Source organism: Armigeres subalbatus, chromosome 3, assembly GCF_024139115.2.
Source record: "Armigeres subalbatus isolate Guangzhou_Male chromosome 3, GZ_Asu_2, whole genome shotgun sequence".
Lineage (NCBI taxonomy): Eukaryota > Metazoa > Arthropoda > Insecta > Diptera > Culicidae > Armigeres > Armigeres subalbatus.
The window spans coordinates 164,187,177-164,202,012 of record NC_085141.1 but is presented as its reverse complement, the minus strand read 5'-3'; the positions used below and the strand labels follow the sequence as shown (position 1 = coordinate 164,202,012).

Here is a 14,836-nt window from a genome sequence, read left to right as displayed (position 1 = left end):
CTTTCATGTTTTTCTGTTGATTGCGCTATTCAAATTAAATCATGAAAAAAATGTTACATAGGTCCTTTTGAAAAGTTAAGCGAGAAATCTTCGCCGAGTGGAAAATTAGCAAGCAAGAGTCAGACGTTTTTTGAGGAGCAAACATTAGTATCAAAACTCACAACAATGAGCATCATCAAACCCGTCACTCATTTACACTCAAAACAGCCTCTACGATTTTCGTCACACACAAAGCGTTGCTCAAATACAAAGCGTCGCTCTTTCATCCGACGCCACACTCGCATGTGTTTTTGCTTAGCTTTTCCTCACTCTGTTTCGGGAGGGTGCGAATGTAGCGTTTTTCTGATGGTGATGATATTTAACTCTAGCGAGTTTGAGGAGTTTTGTCAAACCTTTTGAAAAGTAATAAATTTAATGGTGATTTTGAATCATAGATAAATTTGCAATCGAGTGGCGATAAAATAATGAAAATCCGTTGGGAAACGACCGACCTATTATTTTTTGTGACGATATCATTCTTCCAAATTCAGAAATGTATCCCCATCTTCTTCTTATTGGCATTACATCCCCACACTGGGGCAGAGCCGCCTCGCAGCTTAGTGTTTATTAAGCACTTCCACAGTAATTAACTGCGAGGTTTCTAAGCCAAGTTACCATTTTTGCAATCGTATATCATGAGGCTAACACGATGATACTTTTATGCCCAGGGAAGTCGAGACAATTTCCAATCCGAAAATTGCCTAGACCGGCACCGGGAATCGAACCCAGCCACCCTTAGCATGGTCTTGCTTCATAGCCGCGTATCTTACCGCTAGGCTAAGGAGGGCCCCTTGCTAATGTATCCCCATATCCATATCAAAAACAAATACGAAGTCCTACGTCAAAATATCACACTACAGCGAATAAATCAAGCTCTATCTGGAATAAGGGCGAATGTCGCAAGAGAGAATTCTCTTCGTCGACTTCCCCTCTTTTAAATAAAAGTGACAAGCAGAGGATTTCTTTGTAGTTTATCACCTCAGAATGCAAGTTCGCATTGTTTTCTATCGTGCTGAGGTGATAAACCACAAAGAAATCCGCTGCTTGTCACTTTTATTAAAAAGAGGGGAAGTCGACGAAGAGAATCCTCTCTTGCGACATTCGCCCTTATTCCAGATAGAGCTTGAAATGTCGATGTAAGCATAAGCATTAGTTTCTTGAGTTAACAAACATCTAATTCACTATAGTGAATTATACACGATCACAGTTGTAAGTTGAACGTGGGTGGCCACAACGAATAATGCCTACAGCCAAGCAAGTGCCCCTAACGGAACCACGGTACATTTCAGTTCAAACCATGAGCAGTTTTTTACCTTGTATAAATGTTACAATATTAACTATTTAAAAATTGTTTCTCGATTGTACGATGATGTCTATCGATTCTAGAGGCAGCAGATACTATGTCCAAGGGCTTGACGACCGCTCCACATGGTCACTGCGAGTTAGGGGTCTGCCTAGGATGTGGTGGGGTTTGACAGTGGGCTCTGTTAAAGCCCTAAAAAAAGCTGCATGTGTCTATAAGCAGGCCCTATCAAACCCAGTTATTACAAGAAAGTATATAATGTCGTGTAGGATGCTGAAGTGGAGGCGTTAAAGGTTCTTTTTTATACACATGTATGTACACTCCCGGCCAAAAGTTTGGCTGCACCATCGAAAAATATAGGCAACAGTTTTTGGCCGTATTTTTGCCGTCTTACATCCGATTTCGGGAAATGTTATGTCAATACAATAAATAAGAGTAGATCTTGCATCGTAGGTATTTAAAACTAAAAATTTTCAATTTTTGATGTGGGTACTAAAATATTACCTTAAGATACACATTAGACTGGCCCAGGATACAAAAAGTCGTCCGATTCTACGGGGCACCCCCCAGGATTTTGCCTTTGGGTGAGAAAATCATTCTCTGAAAATTTCAGCCTGATCGGTTATTGCATAAGCTGGCGCAATTGATTTGAAGTTAATATGGGGGTTTCAGCCGAAATATATGGGAAAATACACCTCTGTTACTATTTGGTACAGGAAATTGAATGGAAAAACCCGATTGAGCCCAGATTTGCAGGAAATGAAGTTAACATGCTAATGAACAATTCCACATAAAATTCTACTATGATTAAATAAACTTCAGGTTAGTTTTTAGCTGATTTATTTGAAGTTTGGTTGAGCACTTTGAAATTCATTAATTGCCTTGAAAACAAGCGCATGTAATCGAAGGTAGCTGCGATATGTGTTGTGGCGCGCGTGCAGTTACTTATGTTTCAGTGGGCGCGAAATCACGCATCGCAGGTACCTTTGATTGCATGCGTATTAGATCTGTTCAAATTTCAAAAAGTTTCTGAAAATCGACCGGTCAACTGATATTTACAATTCATATGCTAAGATAGACTTCTGGTAAAAATTTCAGCTCAATTGGTTGAAATTTAGGTGTGCTTCAAATAGATTTAGTGTTTTTGGCATGATTTTGCCCCATAAAAAATCGTAACTCTGAGTGGGATGAACGAAAATCATTGCAACAACAACTAAATGAAAGCCATACCTATCCTCGAAAACTTTGTAGAACATTGTGTTATAATCGGAACAGATCTTCTACGTGTTTCAACAGATTTCGTCCTTCGAGATACTCAAAAATCAACATTTTTCATTGATAAAAGGCCTATGAAATCTACATCCAAATATTTTTTTGTATTGAATTTGTCGAGAAGTTGCAGCTACACATTCATTTTAGTATAGCACGGTATTAAATCTTAAGAGGGTATTAAATAAAAATTGTAGAAAATTGAGGAGATTGCTTAATAGATTGCCTTATTACAAAGATTTGCACGCCTGCAAGCATTTCCATCGAACAAGTTACCATTGCTTTTCAATGATCGTCATCGAATAGTTTTGGTTGGGACCTGAAATGTTGAGACAAAGCAATCATTGGCGACTTGGTAGATTGTCATTCAATTCTAACATCGTGCTGCAACGGCAAGCGTATCTGGTGCAGTTGGTAGGGCGTAGGGCGAAATTTGAACAGATCTAATGCGTATGTTTTCATGGCAATTAATGAATTTCAAAGTGCTCAACCAAAATCCAAATAAATCAGCCAAAAACTGATTAAAAATTTATTTAGTAATAGTAGAATTTTATGTCGAACTGTTCATTTGCATGTTAACTTCATTTCCTGCAAATCTGGGCTCAATCGGACTCTTGCATCCAATTTCCTGTACGAAATAGTAACAGAGGTGTATTTTCCCATATATTTCGGCTGAAACCCCCATATTAACTTCAAATCAATTGCGCCAGCTCATGCAATAACCGATTAGGCTGAAATTTTCAGAGAATGATTTTCTTACCTAGAGGCAAAATCCTGGAGGGTGCCCCATAGAATCCGACGACTTTTTTTCTCCCCATACTAGGCTGGGCCACTCTAATACACATTTTTCTTATATTTATGTTGTAAAAATATGTTTATTTTTCTCAAAATTGAGCTTACGAAATTTCGAAATAAAAAATGAAATGGAACCCAAATTTAATCATCTTTGAGGGGCACTGCTGGGTTTCATATTCATATGGGAAAAATATGCGATTCACGGCATTATATTGGTCCAAACATTACTAAGTCTTCGTATACCTAACATGTTAAAAACAAAGATTGTGCTTAGAGGTATTTACCAAGCATTACGGGTTGAAGATGTAGAAAATAAATTACAATTACAAAAGTTCAAGTACCTATGTGCAGCAAGATAACATTTTTCATTATTAAAACATACCTTATCAATTCGCTCCGGGCTAGGGAATAATTCTATTTTATCGTTGCATTCATGCTCCATTGTGAGCAGCATATTGCGCTCCTTGAGAAGCACAAACCAAAGTTTATGCAAATCCGTATTAGATTTGATACGCAGCTCATCTTTGTTCCAAGACCGCCCGTGCTTTACTTCATTTTGACCCCAGTTTTTCTTGTCGTCGAAAAAGTCCATTAAATCAAAATGCTTGCTTGAGGCGCTGAAGGTTTTAGCCATCGGTGCATGGAGTAAAATAGTGTTGTGAAGTCTGTAAGATCGTGAAGTGATGTAATCAAAATGTAGCAGATCAAATCATGGGAGAACAAACTTACAATTTTTCATTGTTATACGCTGCGTTGATGAATTTTTCCGACTTATTTTGAAGTATCTTTCCAACTTGCTTTGAAACTACAAAAAATCGGTTGAAAACGCTCATTTTTAGGAACGATTGCGTGCACAAATTAAATAAATCGAACTTTGCGATGCCTCGAATCGTATAAACGTCAAAAAGTACACTGAAAACCAAAACTACCCAAAAGTGGGTTGTTTGCACTCAAAACCGTGGCTTGGGCCAATAACCCAATGTTGAGTAAAATAACTTTTCTGGCACTACACTGAACCAGGTTTTAACAACAATAATTGTTATGGGAAAGAAAGGGAAAACTACCCAAATTTGGGTAAATTTTTTTTGCGATATTTTCAATACACGGTAACGAGAATTAGGTTCTGCAGCATGACGTCACGAATGAATTCGGTCCTCATCAAATCGGCACCAACATTTCAAAAGGGCGAAACTGCTTTTGTAAACAAGAGCTTCTCACGTCTCTGGTGGGCTTATTTGTGCTCACCCACGTAATCCAGTAACATTAAATGAAAGAAGAGGATTCGATGCAAGGGGTGGGACGCTGAGCACAATTTAATTTGTGTTCACCACACTTCTTGTAATTCTTGGTGCCACAGTGTGCCATAAATTGTGCCTCACCTTAAGTATGGCACATTTAGAGATGTCGTAAAATCTCAATTAATCGATTAGTAACTAATCGATTACTCTCGAGTCTTGACGATTATTGAATCGATTCTTCGTTGGGAGGTAATCGATTCAAAATTAATCGATTATCAAAACGATAAATCGATTAATCGAAGTAATCGACATCTTATAGCTGTCGTAAAATCCCGATTAATCGATTAGTAACTAATCGATTACTCCCGATTCTTGTCGATTATTGAATCAATTAATCGTTGGGAGGTAATCGATTCAAAATTAATCGATTATCGCAACGATTAATCGATTAATCAAAGTAATCGATTAATTTGCGACATCCCTAGGCACATTGTCATATAGACAGTCAGAAATATCTGGCAACACTAGCGACTGTAAAAATCAAGAGAGGGAGACGCCTGTCATCCACGATACAACTCTTCCCGACAAATTGTTTTCGGTGAACTGCCTGCCGTGATGGGAAAAAAATCAAAATCATTAAAACAGTCTTGCGACCAAGTTGGCTTAACGATGAGATTTCAAAGTGTCCCAACCCAACCAACAGATATCAGATACCGGATTGGAACGGAAACAGCGATCATTCTTGTGGTATTTCCTTACGCTTTGCACGCAATAGAACGCAACGGTAATAAATTGACAGAAAATATGGTGTACCGCTGCTACCCAATAGAAGAAATTACCAAAACTCCCGTTAATTAGCATCGGTATCAGTATTTATTTTATTTATCTCAATGATTTGGCAGATTTGGCAAAAATATAGGCTCAAAAGGACACAGGAACATCCATAAATTACGTGACGCTTGTTGGGAAGAGTGAATTGCCTGACGTGTGACAGTCCACACAAAATTTTCAGTTTATTCATGCAAAAAGTGTCACAGGGGGAGAGGATTGAAAACTGCCATTTTTAGCGTTACGTTATTCCCCAATTGGAGGTATCATTTCGAGCTTCTCCAATACGACAAGCACTTTTGAAAAAACGATTTTCTTTCAAGAAAATCAGTGATTTGCATGATTTGTGATTTTCGAACAGTCTCCTCAAGCATTGAAACACAACGGCAAATATCTACACTATCTTTTTACTTCCTTTCCTTTAATTATTTTGTTCACATGTCCCATATGAATAAATAAACATTGCCCCCGTGTGAATTCACTCTTATTTTAACGCGGTCGAAAGCATGTAAATATTGTCCTCATACCGTGGACCCCCGGTAATATGACCGTTTTTAATCTGAACACTTTTTAATTTGAACCCCGTTGGTTTGAACATCGTTCAAATTAAAAATGGTTCAAACGTCATTTACCACGTGGAATCGAGAGAAGAAAAATGGAACATCGTGAAATGGAACGCAGAATCAAAACAAACAAGCAAAGAGAGCAGCCAGAAACCAGTTTTTCTGATGCTTATAGAGTAACCAGAAGTTCAAATTAAAAATGAACCCCGTTAATTTGAATGAGGTACCGTTCAAATTATCGGGGGTCCACGGTATCACGTCAGGTGACGTCACGCTACACACGTTTCATAAGTCAAAACAAAAATTTAGCAATGTTGCCAGTATTTTTTATTCTGAACATTCAAATGTCAAAAGTGTGCCACAGTGTGTGCCACGCGGTGCCACACTTATGAGTAAAATCTTTAAAATGTGTGCTTGGAACATTGTGCTTAGCGTCCCACCCCTTGGCCATGGCTGTTATTTGGTTTATGATTTTCCTAAATAGATGTCAACAAAACAATATTAAAAATATATATATATATATATATATATATATATATATATATATATATATATATATATATATATATATATATATATATATATATGTGTTTTGACCCTTCCTTCGGAAGTGTCTATAATTTCACTTTGTATGCGTTACGCAGGTGTGTTACGTATTAATCTATCAAGAAATCTCGTGAATTAATTAATAAAATGTATGGTATTTTAAACAAATTCACTTTGACATTGAAAATATAATTATAACAAATGATATAACATGGAATTATGCCTATTTTTCTGATTTGTTTCAAAGAAACAAATGATTTTAATTGAGGAACATATAGGAGCATGTACAAAAAAATCTTATCAGAAAAGCAAAAACGTAAAAATTGAAAGGGATTTCAAAAATTTCTTCAGTGGAAGCTAGATAGCAAATGTGAGCATGTTTTGAGACACTAATAGATCACTTGTATGCATGTATGTGTGCGTATGTGCGCAAATTTTGAAATTTACTACCATACAAATCTCGCTCATTTTTAAGGTATTGAACAAGTTTAGTTTTACCAAATTAGGCATTCATAAGGCGAAATATATGTTATTATTGAACGCTATTGAGTTTCGCTCAGATCAATGACTGATTTAGTTAGTTCTGGATTAATTAATATAGAGGTCTCTGGAAAATACGAGTACAATATATGCAACCAGCGTTACGATAGTTGCTAACCATGTCACAATAGTTATTCAATCCGACGAGCGCCTTATTGATAGGCAGCATGAAGTACAGTACGTTATCATTCGTTGAGTTGTCACTCAACCCATGACATCCGCCTTTGGGTAGGCAATTATTTTGTCACTTTCACGGTAAATCGCCGTGGGAAGCTGAGTAGTTTTATCTCGTTTTAAATACTGGAGTCTGGAAAAAATTTCCTTATAACTAAGGAAGGGTCAAAATCTCACTGTAGGTGGATTTTGACCCTTCCTTAGTTATAAGGAAATTTTTTTGGGTTTTTGATAACATGATTATGATTCAATCTAGAATATGGCGTTGGTCATCTAAGTGAAATTATCCTTTCGATGTTTGCACTAACTCGACAAATGTATTCAGTTTATTAGTTACCTCATTGTTATCCGCCAAGAATTCTAAAACGATTATGTACTGCCTTCGTTCTACAATTCGAATAATGGCTCATGGTTAACATTCCATTTACTTGGCGCGGGATGCAATAGCTCCCAAATCGGCGATGCACCGGCTCAAGGTTTCTTTCTCCTGTTCCGGGGTGATCGACTTCACAACGTTTTGAACGATCCAATCAACCATGTGCTTCTGAGAGATGCGACGATCCACATTTTGGCGTTCAACTTGGTAATCGAGACGCTTCTTGACTTCACGATAAACAGTCATTGCGCGTTCACGGTAGGCAGCCTCCAGCTGAAGCGCAACGTTTTCCTTCTTAGCCTGCATCAGTAACGTTTGACCCTCGGCGCGCCACTGCTCTTTCTTTTCGTCTTCCATGGCTTGTTGCAGTGTTTGAATATTTTCGTTGCGACTGGCGTTCCATTCATCTTCGATTCTCTGCAAGTATGAGATGGTAATAATTGAGATTGAAAAAAATACAATAAAATAACGAAATTGCTGACAAAGCCATGTAGTAAGCAATTAAGGCAAGATGGCAAGTGAGTGCCAAAAGTTAGTAACTCCAATATTTAAAACAAATCGGGACCGAGATTGTAATGAAGCCAAGTGTCAATCAAATAACGGTCATGTTATTCAAGTGCATGGTTGGAGCGGTTCTGTCTTGAGCAGCATGCCGTGGTAGCAGGTGACCGCATACGCCGTGTTCGAAGCGGCGTAGGTGATATTTAACTTCAAGGTAACTCAGTTTTACTTCACCAAAAGTTAGGTTACATTCCAAACTATCAAATAATGGTTGTTTCAAAAACACTTCTCATTGGAGGCCTGGCGACCCAAAGTGTTATATACCAATCGACTAAGCTCGACAAACTGATAGTCTATGTGTATGTGTGTATCAGAGTATATTTTATATAGAGTTGCGCAAAGAGTGAAGCCAAATCTACCTATTGGACTGTAAAACCGTCTACCTATCGAGCAAAGTAAACAAGTATTAGATTTGTTCTAGGAACAGCTTCAAAAAACTTCAATGCACACCCCAATAAAGTAGCAACAAGAAACTCACGTGTTTGCACTCTGTGGGTGACTTGGTTTCTTTGTTTATTTATGATGTGCATCAACTGATTGTTCGTAATCCTAATGATGATTTAAAACTATTATGGTCACTACAATGGTTATCGAATTTAGAAGAAGTTTTAGAAGTGAACACTCCCGTGAAGTCACTTGAAGGGTTGAACAAAAATGAAAGTTGCCAACATAATAACAATAGCATCATTTAAAATGAGGGTAAGAAGATTCTCTTTGCGCAACTTTATATAATAGACTCTGGTGTGTATGAATGTGCGCAAAAACTTACTATTTTTGGCACTTATCCTTAATGGAACGTACACACGGTCAAGCAGTTTGACCAACATTGACTCCACCTCTCGTTTATTCAAACATCTATCAAGTTTTACCAACAGCGGCACGAACAATCAATTTATTCGACCAACAATATCACACACTAACGACCGAAGCCCCAACCATCAAAAAATATATGGGGGTTTGTGCAACTTCACTACAAATGCTCAAACATGTTCGGCGAACCTTGACTCCGCCCCCGACAACTCAAAACCAAAATCAAACCGTTTTATTTTTTTCCAACCGAGCCGCCAACTGTCAAATGGTTATTCGAACAACTTCACACACGTTCAAACAAAGCAGCGACCGAAGGTTTTTCGTGGGGGCGGAGTCAATGTTCGCCAAACTGCTTGACTGGTGTGTACGTTGCATAAGGCCTGTTCAAATATTACTCGGTAAAAAATATGCACGTCAATGAGAATTGTTTTGCATTTGAATTTGCACTACTTTAGAATCCAATCAACATTAATAGCTGAACTTTTCAAATTCAAAGACCAGCACTTCCATTTGATGTGCACAATATTTTGATTGTACGTAGTCAAGTACGAAACACTGAAGACGACCTTACTGTTGAGGTCGAAATACGTATCTGTCAAGGTACAATTAAGTGGTGGAATTAAATGGGATTGTACAAACTAGTCTTATGACAAGTGAAGACATTCCACTAAAAAGCTCAAAATAATTTTCTTAACAATAATGTTGATGTTTTGGAATTGTCTATATTTAACGCACTTTTAAAATGTGTGACATCACTACAAAATCAAAATATGACTATTAATCATAGTGATTGTAAAGTTGGACATTCAATAGATAGAACAGTTAACCCTCTCTTTCCCACGACTTTTTTTTTAAAGATTTTAATAAGAAGGAATCACCTATGGAAAAATGCTAGAACAAAAGTTATTTGGCATAGCTAAAATTAGTGGAAAACGAAAAAAAAAAGTTTTTGATTGTAAATCAATAGTTACTTAATTGTTTTCAATAGTTTAACTATTTTTACACAAAATTGATTATATTTGCAGTCTAATGAAACCATAAAGTTGTGCCAAATACTGCATTTTGTTGTTGAGACAATTCGATGAAGGTTGGAAGGTGCAAATTTTGATGGAGCTCTACAGCTACCATGGGAAGGAAAGAGTTAAATTGAGCGTGTTGATTATTTACCGTGTTCTTCTTCTTCTTCATTGGCATTACATCCCCACACTGGGACATTGCCGCCTCGCAGCTTAGTGTTCATTAAGCACTTCCACAGTTATTAACTGCGAGGTTTCTAAGCCAGGATACCATTTCTGCATTCGTATATCATAAGGCTAACACGATGATACTTTTATGCCCAGGGTAGTCGAGACAATTTCCAATCCGAAAATTACCTAGACCGGCACCGGGAATCGAACCCAGCCACCCTCAGCATGGTCTTGCTTTGTAGCCGTGCATCTTACCGCACGGCTAAGGAGGGCCCCTTATTTACCGTGTATGTAACGCAAAAGAGGATAGGGGTTGTTTCAAAAAAAATTACGCGTAACAAATTTATCCATGCTTGGTATTGGTCATGACAGTCATTGGTATGCTTAGTTTTTTCTTCTGTTGATCGTCGTCACCAAACGCAACGTTAGCAACCACATATCCTACCCAAAAACCATAACATCGCGACCAAAAACCACAGGTAACCATAAGTTTTTTTTTATTCCTTGACCTTCAGTGGCTCTGACCGTTGTTAGTTTGATGGTCGCGACCGAGCAGGTGACAAGCGCGGTGTCATCATCATCAAAAGACATAGCCCGCTGTCATCATTGAAACGCAGTATGATATAAAATTATAGCCCAGGACATCCTGGCTACGATCTGGCGATGGGCTAAACAATAGGATGTCAGTAGCCTGGTCGCGACCAATATGTTCTCCATTCTTTATCAATCTTTTTATAACTTCTTATGCAGACACGTTTGCTAGAGCTCACACTAGTTCTACTTTCCAAGGAACTAATCAATATAAACTAAAACTAATATATATCAAGATAAGGATCAAAGAAAATGAAATAATTACAAAAAAATTGAGTAAAAAATATACTGGAGGATCGATCTTAGAACCTCAAGATCCGGTGGCCCAAACGCTAGCATTTGTACCAATTTAGTTCCCTGAAGATTGTACACTATATGATATGACAAATAAATCACAGGTAACTTTGCCTTCATTCCGTAGGTTATCTATTCACCAGGGTTTTGACTTTTCGTTTCAAAGAGACCAAAGCAAGCGTTTTTCGGGCCAAGGGAAAATCTTGTTTCGTTGTTTATGTTGAGGATCATCTTTCACCAGCTTTCACCCATCAATCTTTTATCTAGAATTAGCATTGGAAGATGAACGAAAATCTAGCCTATTTGATGAAAATCCTTTTTCGTTTCATTACTTTTTACTGCCGCTAACCCGCAAGTCGAGCACATCTGTATATGGAGGCCCATATACAAATGTCCTCGACTTGCGGGTTAGCGGCAGTTTACCTCACTCACTTTTCGCGAGAATTATCGCAACAATTACAAAAATTGTATGGCCGCGCCGGGATTCGAACCCAGAATAGTAACAATAATAGCTGTGGGTATGCGCTTATTTTAGCCACACCACCACGCTATCTGTATAAAAGCGTTAAGTTATTTTTTTCACATAAGCTATTACCATTTGCATTGATGATGCCACGAAAAGACTCGAATATGAATGAAAAAGAGCAAACCAACGTTTAGCGGAATCGAAGTGAGCGAAAAATTGTTATCACTCTCCAGGCTGTTTTTCTTTCCCGAAAAGCAATTTCTCCCCGAAAACTTTCGTGAGGGAAAATCATGTCCTCCTAAGATTGAGTGAGCATTACGAACCCTGCTATTCACTGCATTGAGCTTCGCGACTGTCTTTTATATATCCATAAAGGGTCATTCTCTGGAAAACATCGTTCACGCTATCCATGGTAACGAATCGGGCTCATTCAACAAAGAGTCATACCGCACATAGCTTGGGCCGTAACTGGACTCGTCCTGACAACGCGAATTTGTAATTAAAGCAGCCTATTTATTACGATTAAATGATACTGCAAGTCAAACGTTAGTCTTTATTCCTTGACTATGACTATGGACGGTGAACAATGACAAGCCTGAATTTATCACATAGAATAAAATAAAATTGATTTTTTTAAATTATTTGCTTTCTTTGAAATAGTATAAACTATACTCTACGGAACAATTTATAGTATTATCATTGACAAACAGACATAACACATTGAACATTTACTCATCAAATCCATCGTCGTTTAAACAATAACGACATCTGTTGATTTTAGTTAGTTGGGCAAATCACGAACCAGATGGCGGTAATGAGCAAACGTCAAACTCGAGCAATAACGATGTGCGCGCCACGAGTGATCGATTGGCCAACTGATGATTATTTGAATTGACCAGCAAATCAGTGAACGATGGACATTTGACGAGTGTGTTATGTGTTGTATTATGCTTCGAATTATATTAAAAACCCAGATTAATCCACCTAGCGGTGATGATGCCTTTCTCGTGCGGTAAATAAATAGTATTTTGGGCATTACTTCTGAGCCCATCTTCCATCGGGCCAATTTTCAATAGGAAATAATGAGATAAGATTCTGCATCGAATGAAACCTATTGCGAGGAAATCGGTTCAGGGTAAGTGCATTAAAAGTGAGCTAGATTTTTTTACGCGCTTTTTTCTGAGAAAAAGTATTTTGGCCATAACTATCAAACCCATTGTCCGATCTGTCCAATTTTCAAAAGGAAACAATGGGGCAGAATACTGCGTCGAATGCAGCCTGTTGTGAGGGAATCCGTTTAGGGTAAGTGCATTAAAAATGAGCTAGACTTTTTTACGCGCTTTTTTATGAGAAAAAGTATTTTGGCCATAACTACCAAGCCCATTGTCCGATCCGTCCAATTTTTAATAGGAAACAATGGGGCAGGATACTGCGTCAAATGCAGCCTGTTGTGAGGGAATCCGTTTAGGGTAAGTGCAAAAAAGTGAGCTAGACTTTTTTAAGCGCAGTATACTGCGTCGAATGCAACCTGTTGCGAGTAAATTGATTGAGAGTAAGTGCAAAAAAAGTGAGCTAAACTTTTTGTCGATCGGTATACAACACTATGGGTCTCCGGGCCTTCTATCAAAAGCTCTTTGATGGAGCATTCAAATAGACTTTCGGTAAAACTTTGTACAATCGAATTCTTTAAAAGAGGAATCGACTCTTCTGAACAGCTCGAAAGCATCTGATTTTTATCGTGAATAATGCATATGACGTTCAATGTTCAAATACAATTTATAATGTTATGTAGCTCTTAGAATGAACAGACTATTACTCTCGAAGTTGACAATTTACGTTAATTATTTTTGGTCACTGCCCTTATGATAGTTTTAACTGACATATTTCATTTGTGTACTTCAAAACCAAATTTTCGAAAAGATTTATCCGCTTTTGTAAACAAAAATTCAAACGTTGTTTTAACGAATATGAGAGCACGCCCACGCAAATCAACACCATCAAACACGTAGGTGGAGGCTTCTGTTACCTGCTGACTGCGTTCATTTGCGTGGGTGTACTCTCAGATTCGTCAAATCGATTTATCGAATTGATCGATTTAAAAAAAAAGTGGAACATGCAAAAATAATCCATTAATTAAATATTTGTTCCAATACATGCAGAAAGATCCATGGAATTTGAAATACCTAATCATCAAAATATGGAAGAACAAAAAAATTGAAACAATGTTCCTGAAAATTTGCAGATTTCGAGTTGTGCCTGCTTTACGCCAAACTATCGATGTATCTTGTGTGGGGGATGCACAATATCAACATGTCCAGGGAGTCGAGAATGTTTCCTACCCAAAAAATCGAATTTCTGGTTTGGCAATCCTACCCCTTTGCTCGCAAGGTTAACTGGAAAGACTTTTCTTATAAATTTTCTCGGAAGTTGATACTTACATCGATTTCCTTATCGCAATAGGCAGCCACCGTGGGACCAAACTTCTTGACGGCGTAAATAACCATGATGGCCAACGATAGGCCGTTGTAGTACTCGTGTTCCATGATGTAGATTTCCTTGGAGCACAGATAGGTCAACAATCCGGCCCCAAAAACGTACGGTCCGGTGACACCGGTCTTGTTGTAGAAGAAGGTAAACCATTCCTCAGGCAGGAAGCCCAAGCGTACCTTACCAGGGTGTTCGGCGCGCACGGGGCGATTGCTGTCGGCGGCGGAGGCAGATCCACGTACCAGGGCCAATCCCATGGGTTTCTTGGCGGCTGGAACGGAATTCAATGGGAAGAGGTTAAGTGGCTAATGAATTATTGTAATTGTAATTTTTTATGGCTGTTATTTATTTTTTGCTTGGTGTTACAATACAACTTTTTCGTCAATAGTACAATCTATCAAACAATTCTATCAAATGAGGTAGGTTTATCTACGAATTCTATAAAATGAAGTACATAAGTATACATCACTTGTGTCCATGCAAAATCAACCTGCAAACGATTACATAAACCTTTTCCATCAGCTCGCGATTATCATTTTCACTCAGCTTTAAATCCACTAAATTTAAGGTTAGTCGAAAAAAAACACAATTTTTACAACTTACCGGCCAAAAGTGCTGCTCTAGAAAGCATTTTAAGGCAATTTAATCGTAAAACAATCAAACTTTTTCGTGCCAAATATAATTTTTCGCACGCACTTTATTCCGTACCGACGGAGGAAGATGGTCGTTCTGCGGTGCCAGTTGTCAAAAATGAGCAGAGTCGCACTCT

General features: G+C 38.0%; 2 protein-coding genes and 1 long non-coding RNA gene across 6 annotated transcripts in view; all 3 read right to left on the bottom strand.

Moving 5' to 3' along the window:
* The window catches only part of LOC134225757 (large ribosomal subunit protein uL29m), a 38,868-nt gene extending 34,550 nt beyond the window's left edge, over nucleotides 1-4,318 (bottom strand). For all 4 annotated transcript variants that reach the window (XM_062706106.1, XM_062706108.1, XM_062706109.1 and 1 more), the window contains exons 1-2: nucleotides 4,136-4,318; nucleotides 3,789-4,071 (exon numbers count right to left, since the gene is read on the bottom strand). In XM_062706106.1, the coding sequence (XP_062562090.1) occupies nucleotides 3,789-4,071; nucleotides 4,136-4,239 (387 nt within the window). In that variant the 5' untranslated portion in view covers nucleotides 4,240-4,318. The remainder of the gene's footprint in view (nucleotides 1-3,788; nucleotides 4,072-4,135) is intronic.
* A 3,274-nt stretch (nucleotides 4,319-7,592) lies between these two features.
* Nucleotides 7,593-14,829, bottom strand: LOC134225759 (ATP synthase subunit b, mitochondrial-like). The gene is made up of 3 exons (XM_062706112.1): nucleotides 14,671-14,829; nucleotides 14,019-14,338; nucleotides 7,593-8,088 (listed from the first exon to the last, which is right to left on the bottom strand). The coding sequence occupies exons 1-3, from the start codon at nucleotides 14,696-14,698 to the stop codon at nucleotides 7,720-7,722; spliced, it is 717 nt and encodes a 238-aa protein (XP_062562096.1). The 5' UTR covers nucleotides 14,699-14,829; the 3' UTR covers nucleotides 7,593-7,719.
* On the bottom strand, nucleotides 8,097-14,011 carry LOC134225763 (uncharacterized). The gene is made up of 3 exons (XR_009983319.1): nucleotides 13,109-14,011; nucleotides 11,538-13,025; nucleotides 8,097-11,458 (listed from the first exon to the last, which is right to left on the bottom strand). It is a non-coding gene; the product is annotated as an uncharacterized LOC134225763 (long non-coding RNA).
* Nucleotides 14,830-14,836: the final 7 nt, after the last annotated feature.

Excerpts from the sequence above, each read along its gene's own strand:
- LOC134225759 (XM_062706112.1), bottom strand. The coding sequence starts at position 14,698 with ATGCTTTCTAGAGCAGCACTTTTGGCCG. Across the intron at positions 14,339-14,670 it reads TAGAGCAGCACTTTTGGCCG|CCGCCAAGAAACCCATGGGA; the intron begins GTAAGTTGTAAA and ends ATTCCGTTCCAG. Across the intron at positions 8,089-14,018 it reads ATTGCGATAAGGAAATCGAT|AGAATCGAAGATGAATGGAA; the intron begins GTAAGTATCAAC and ends TCATACTTGCAG.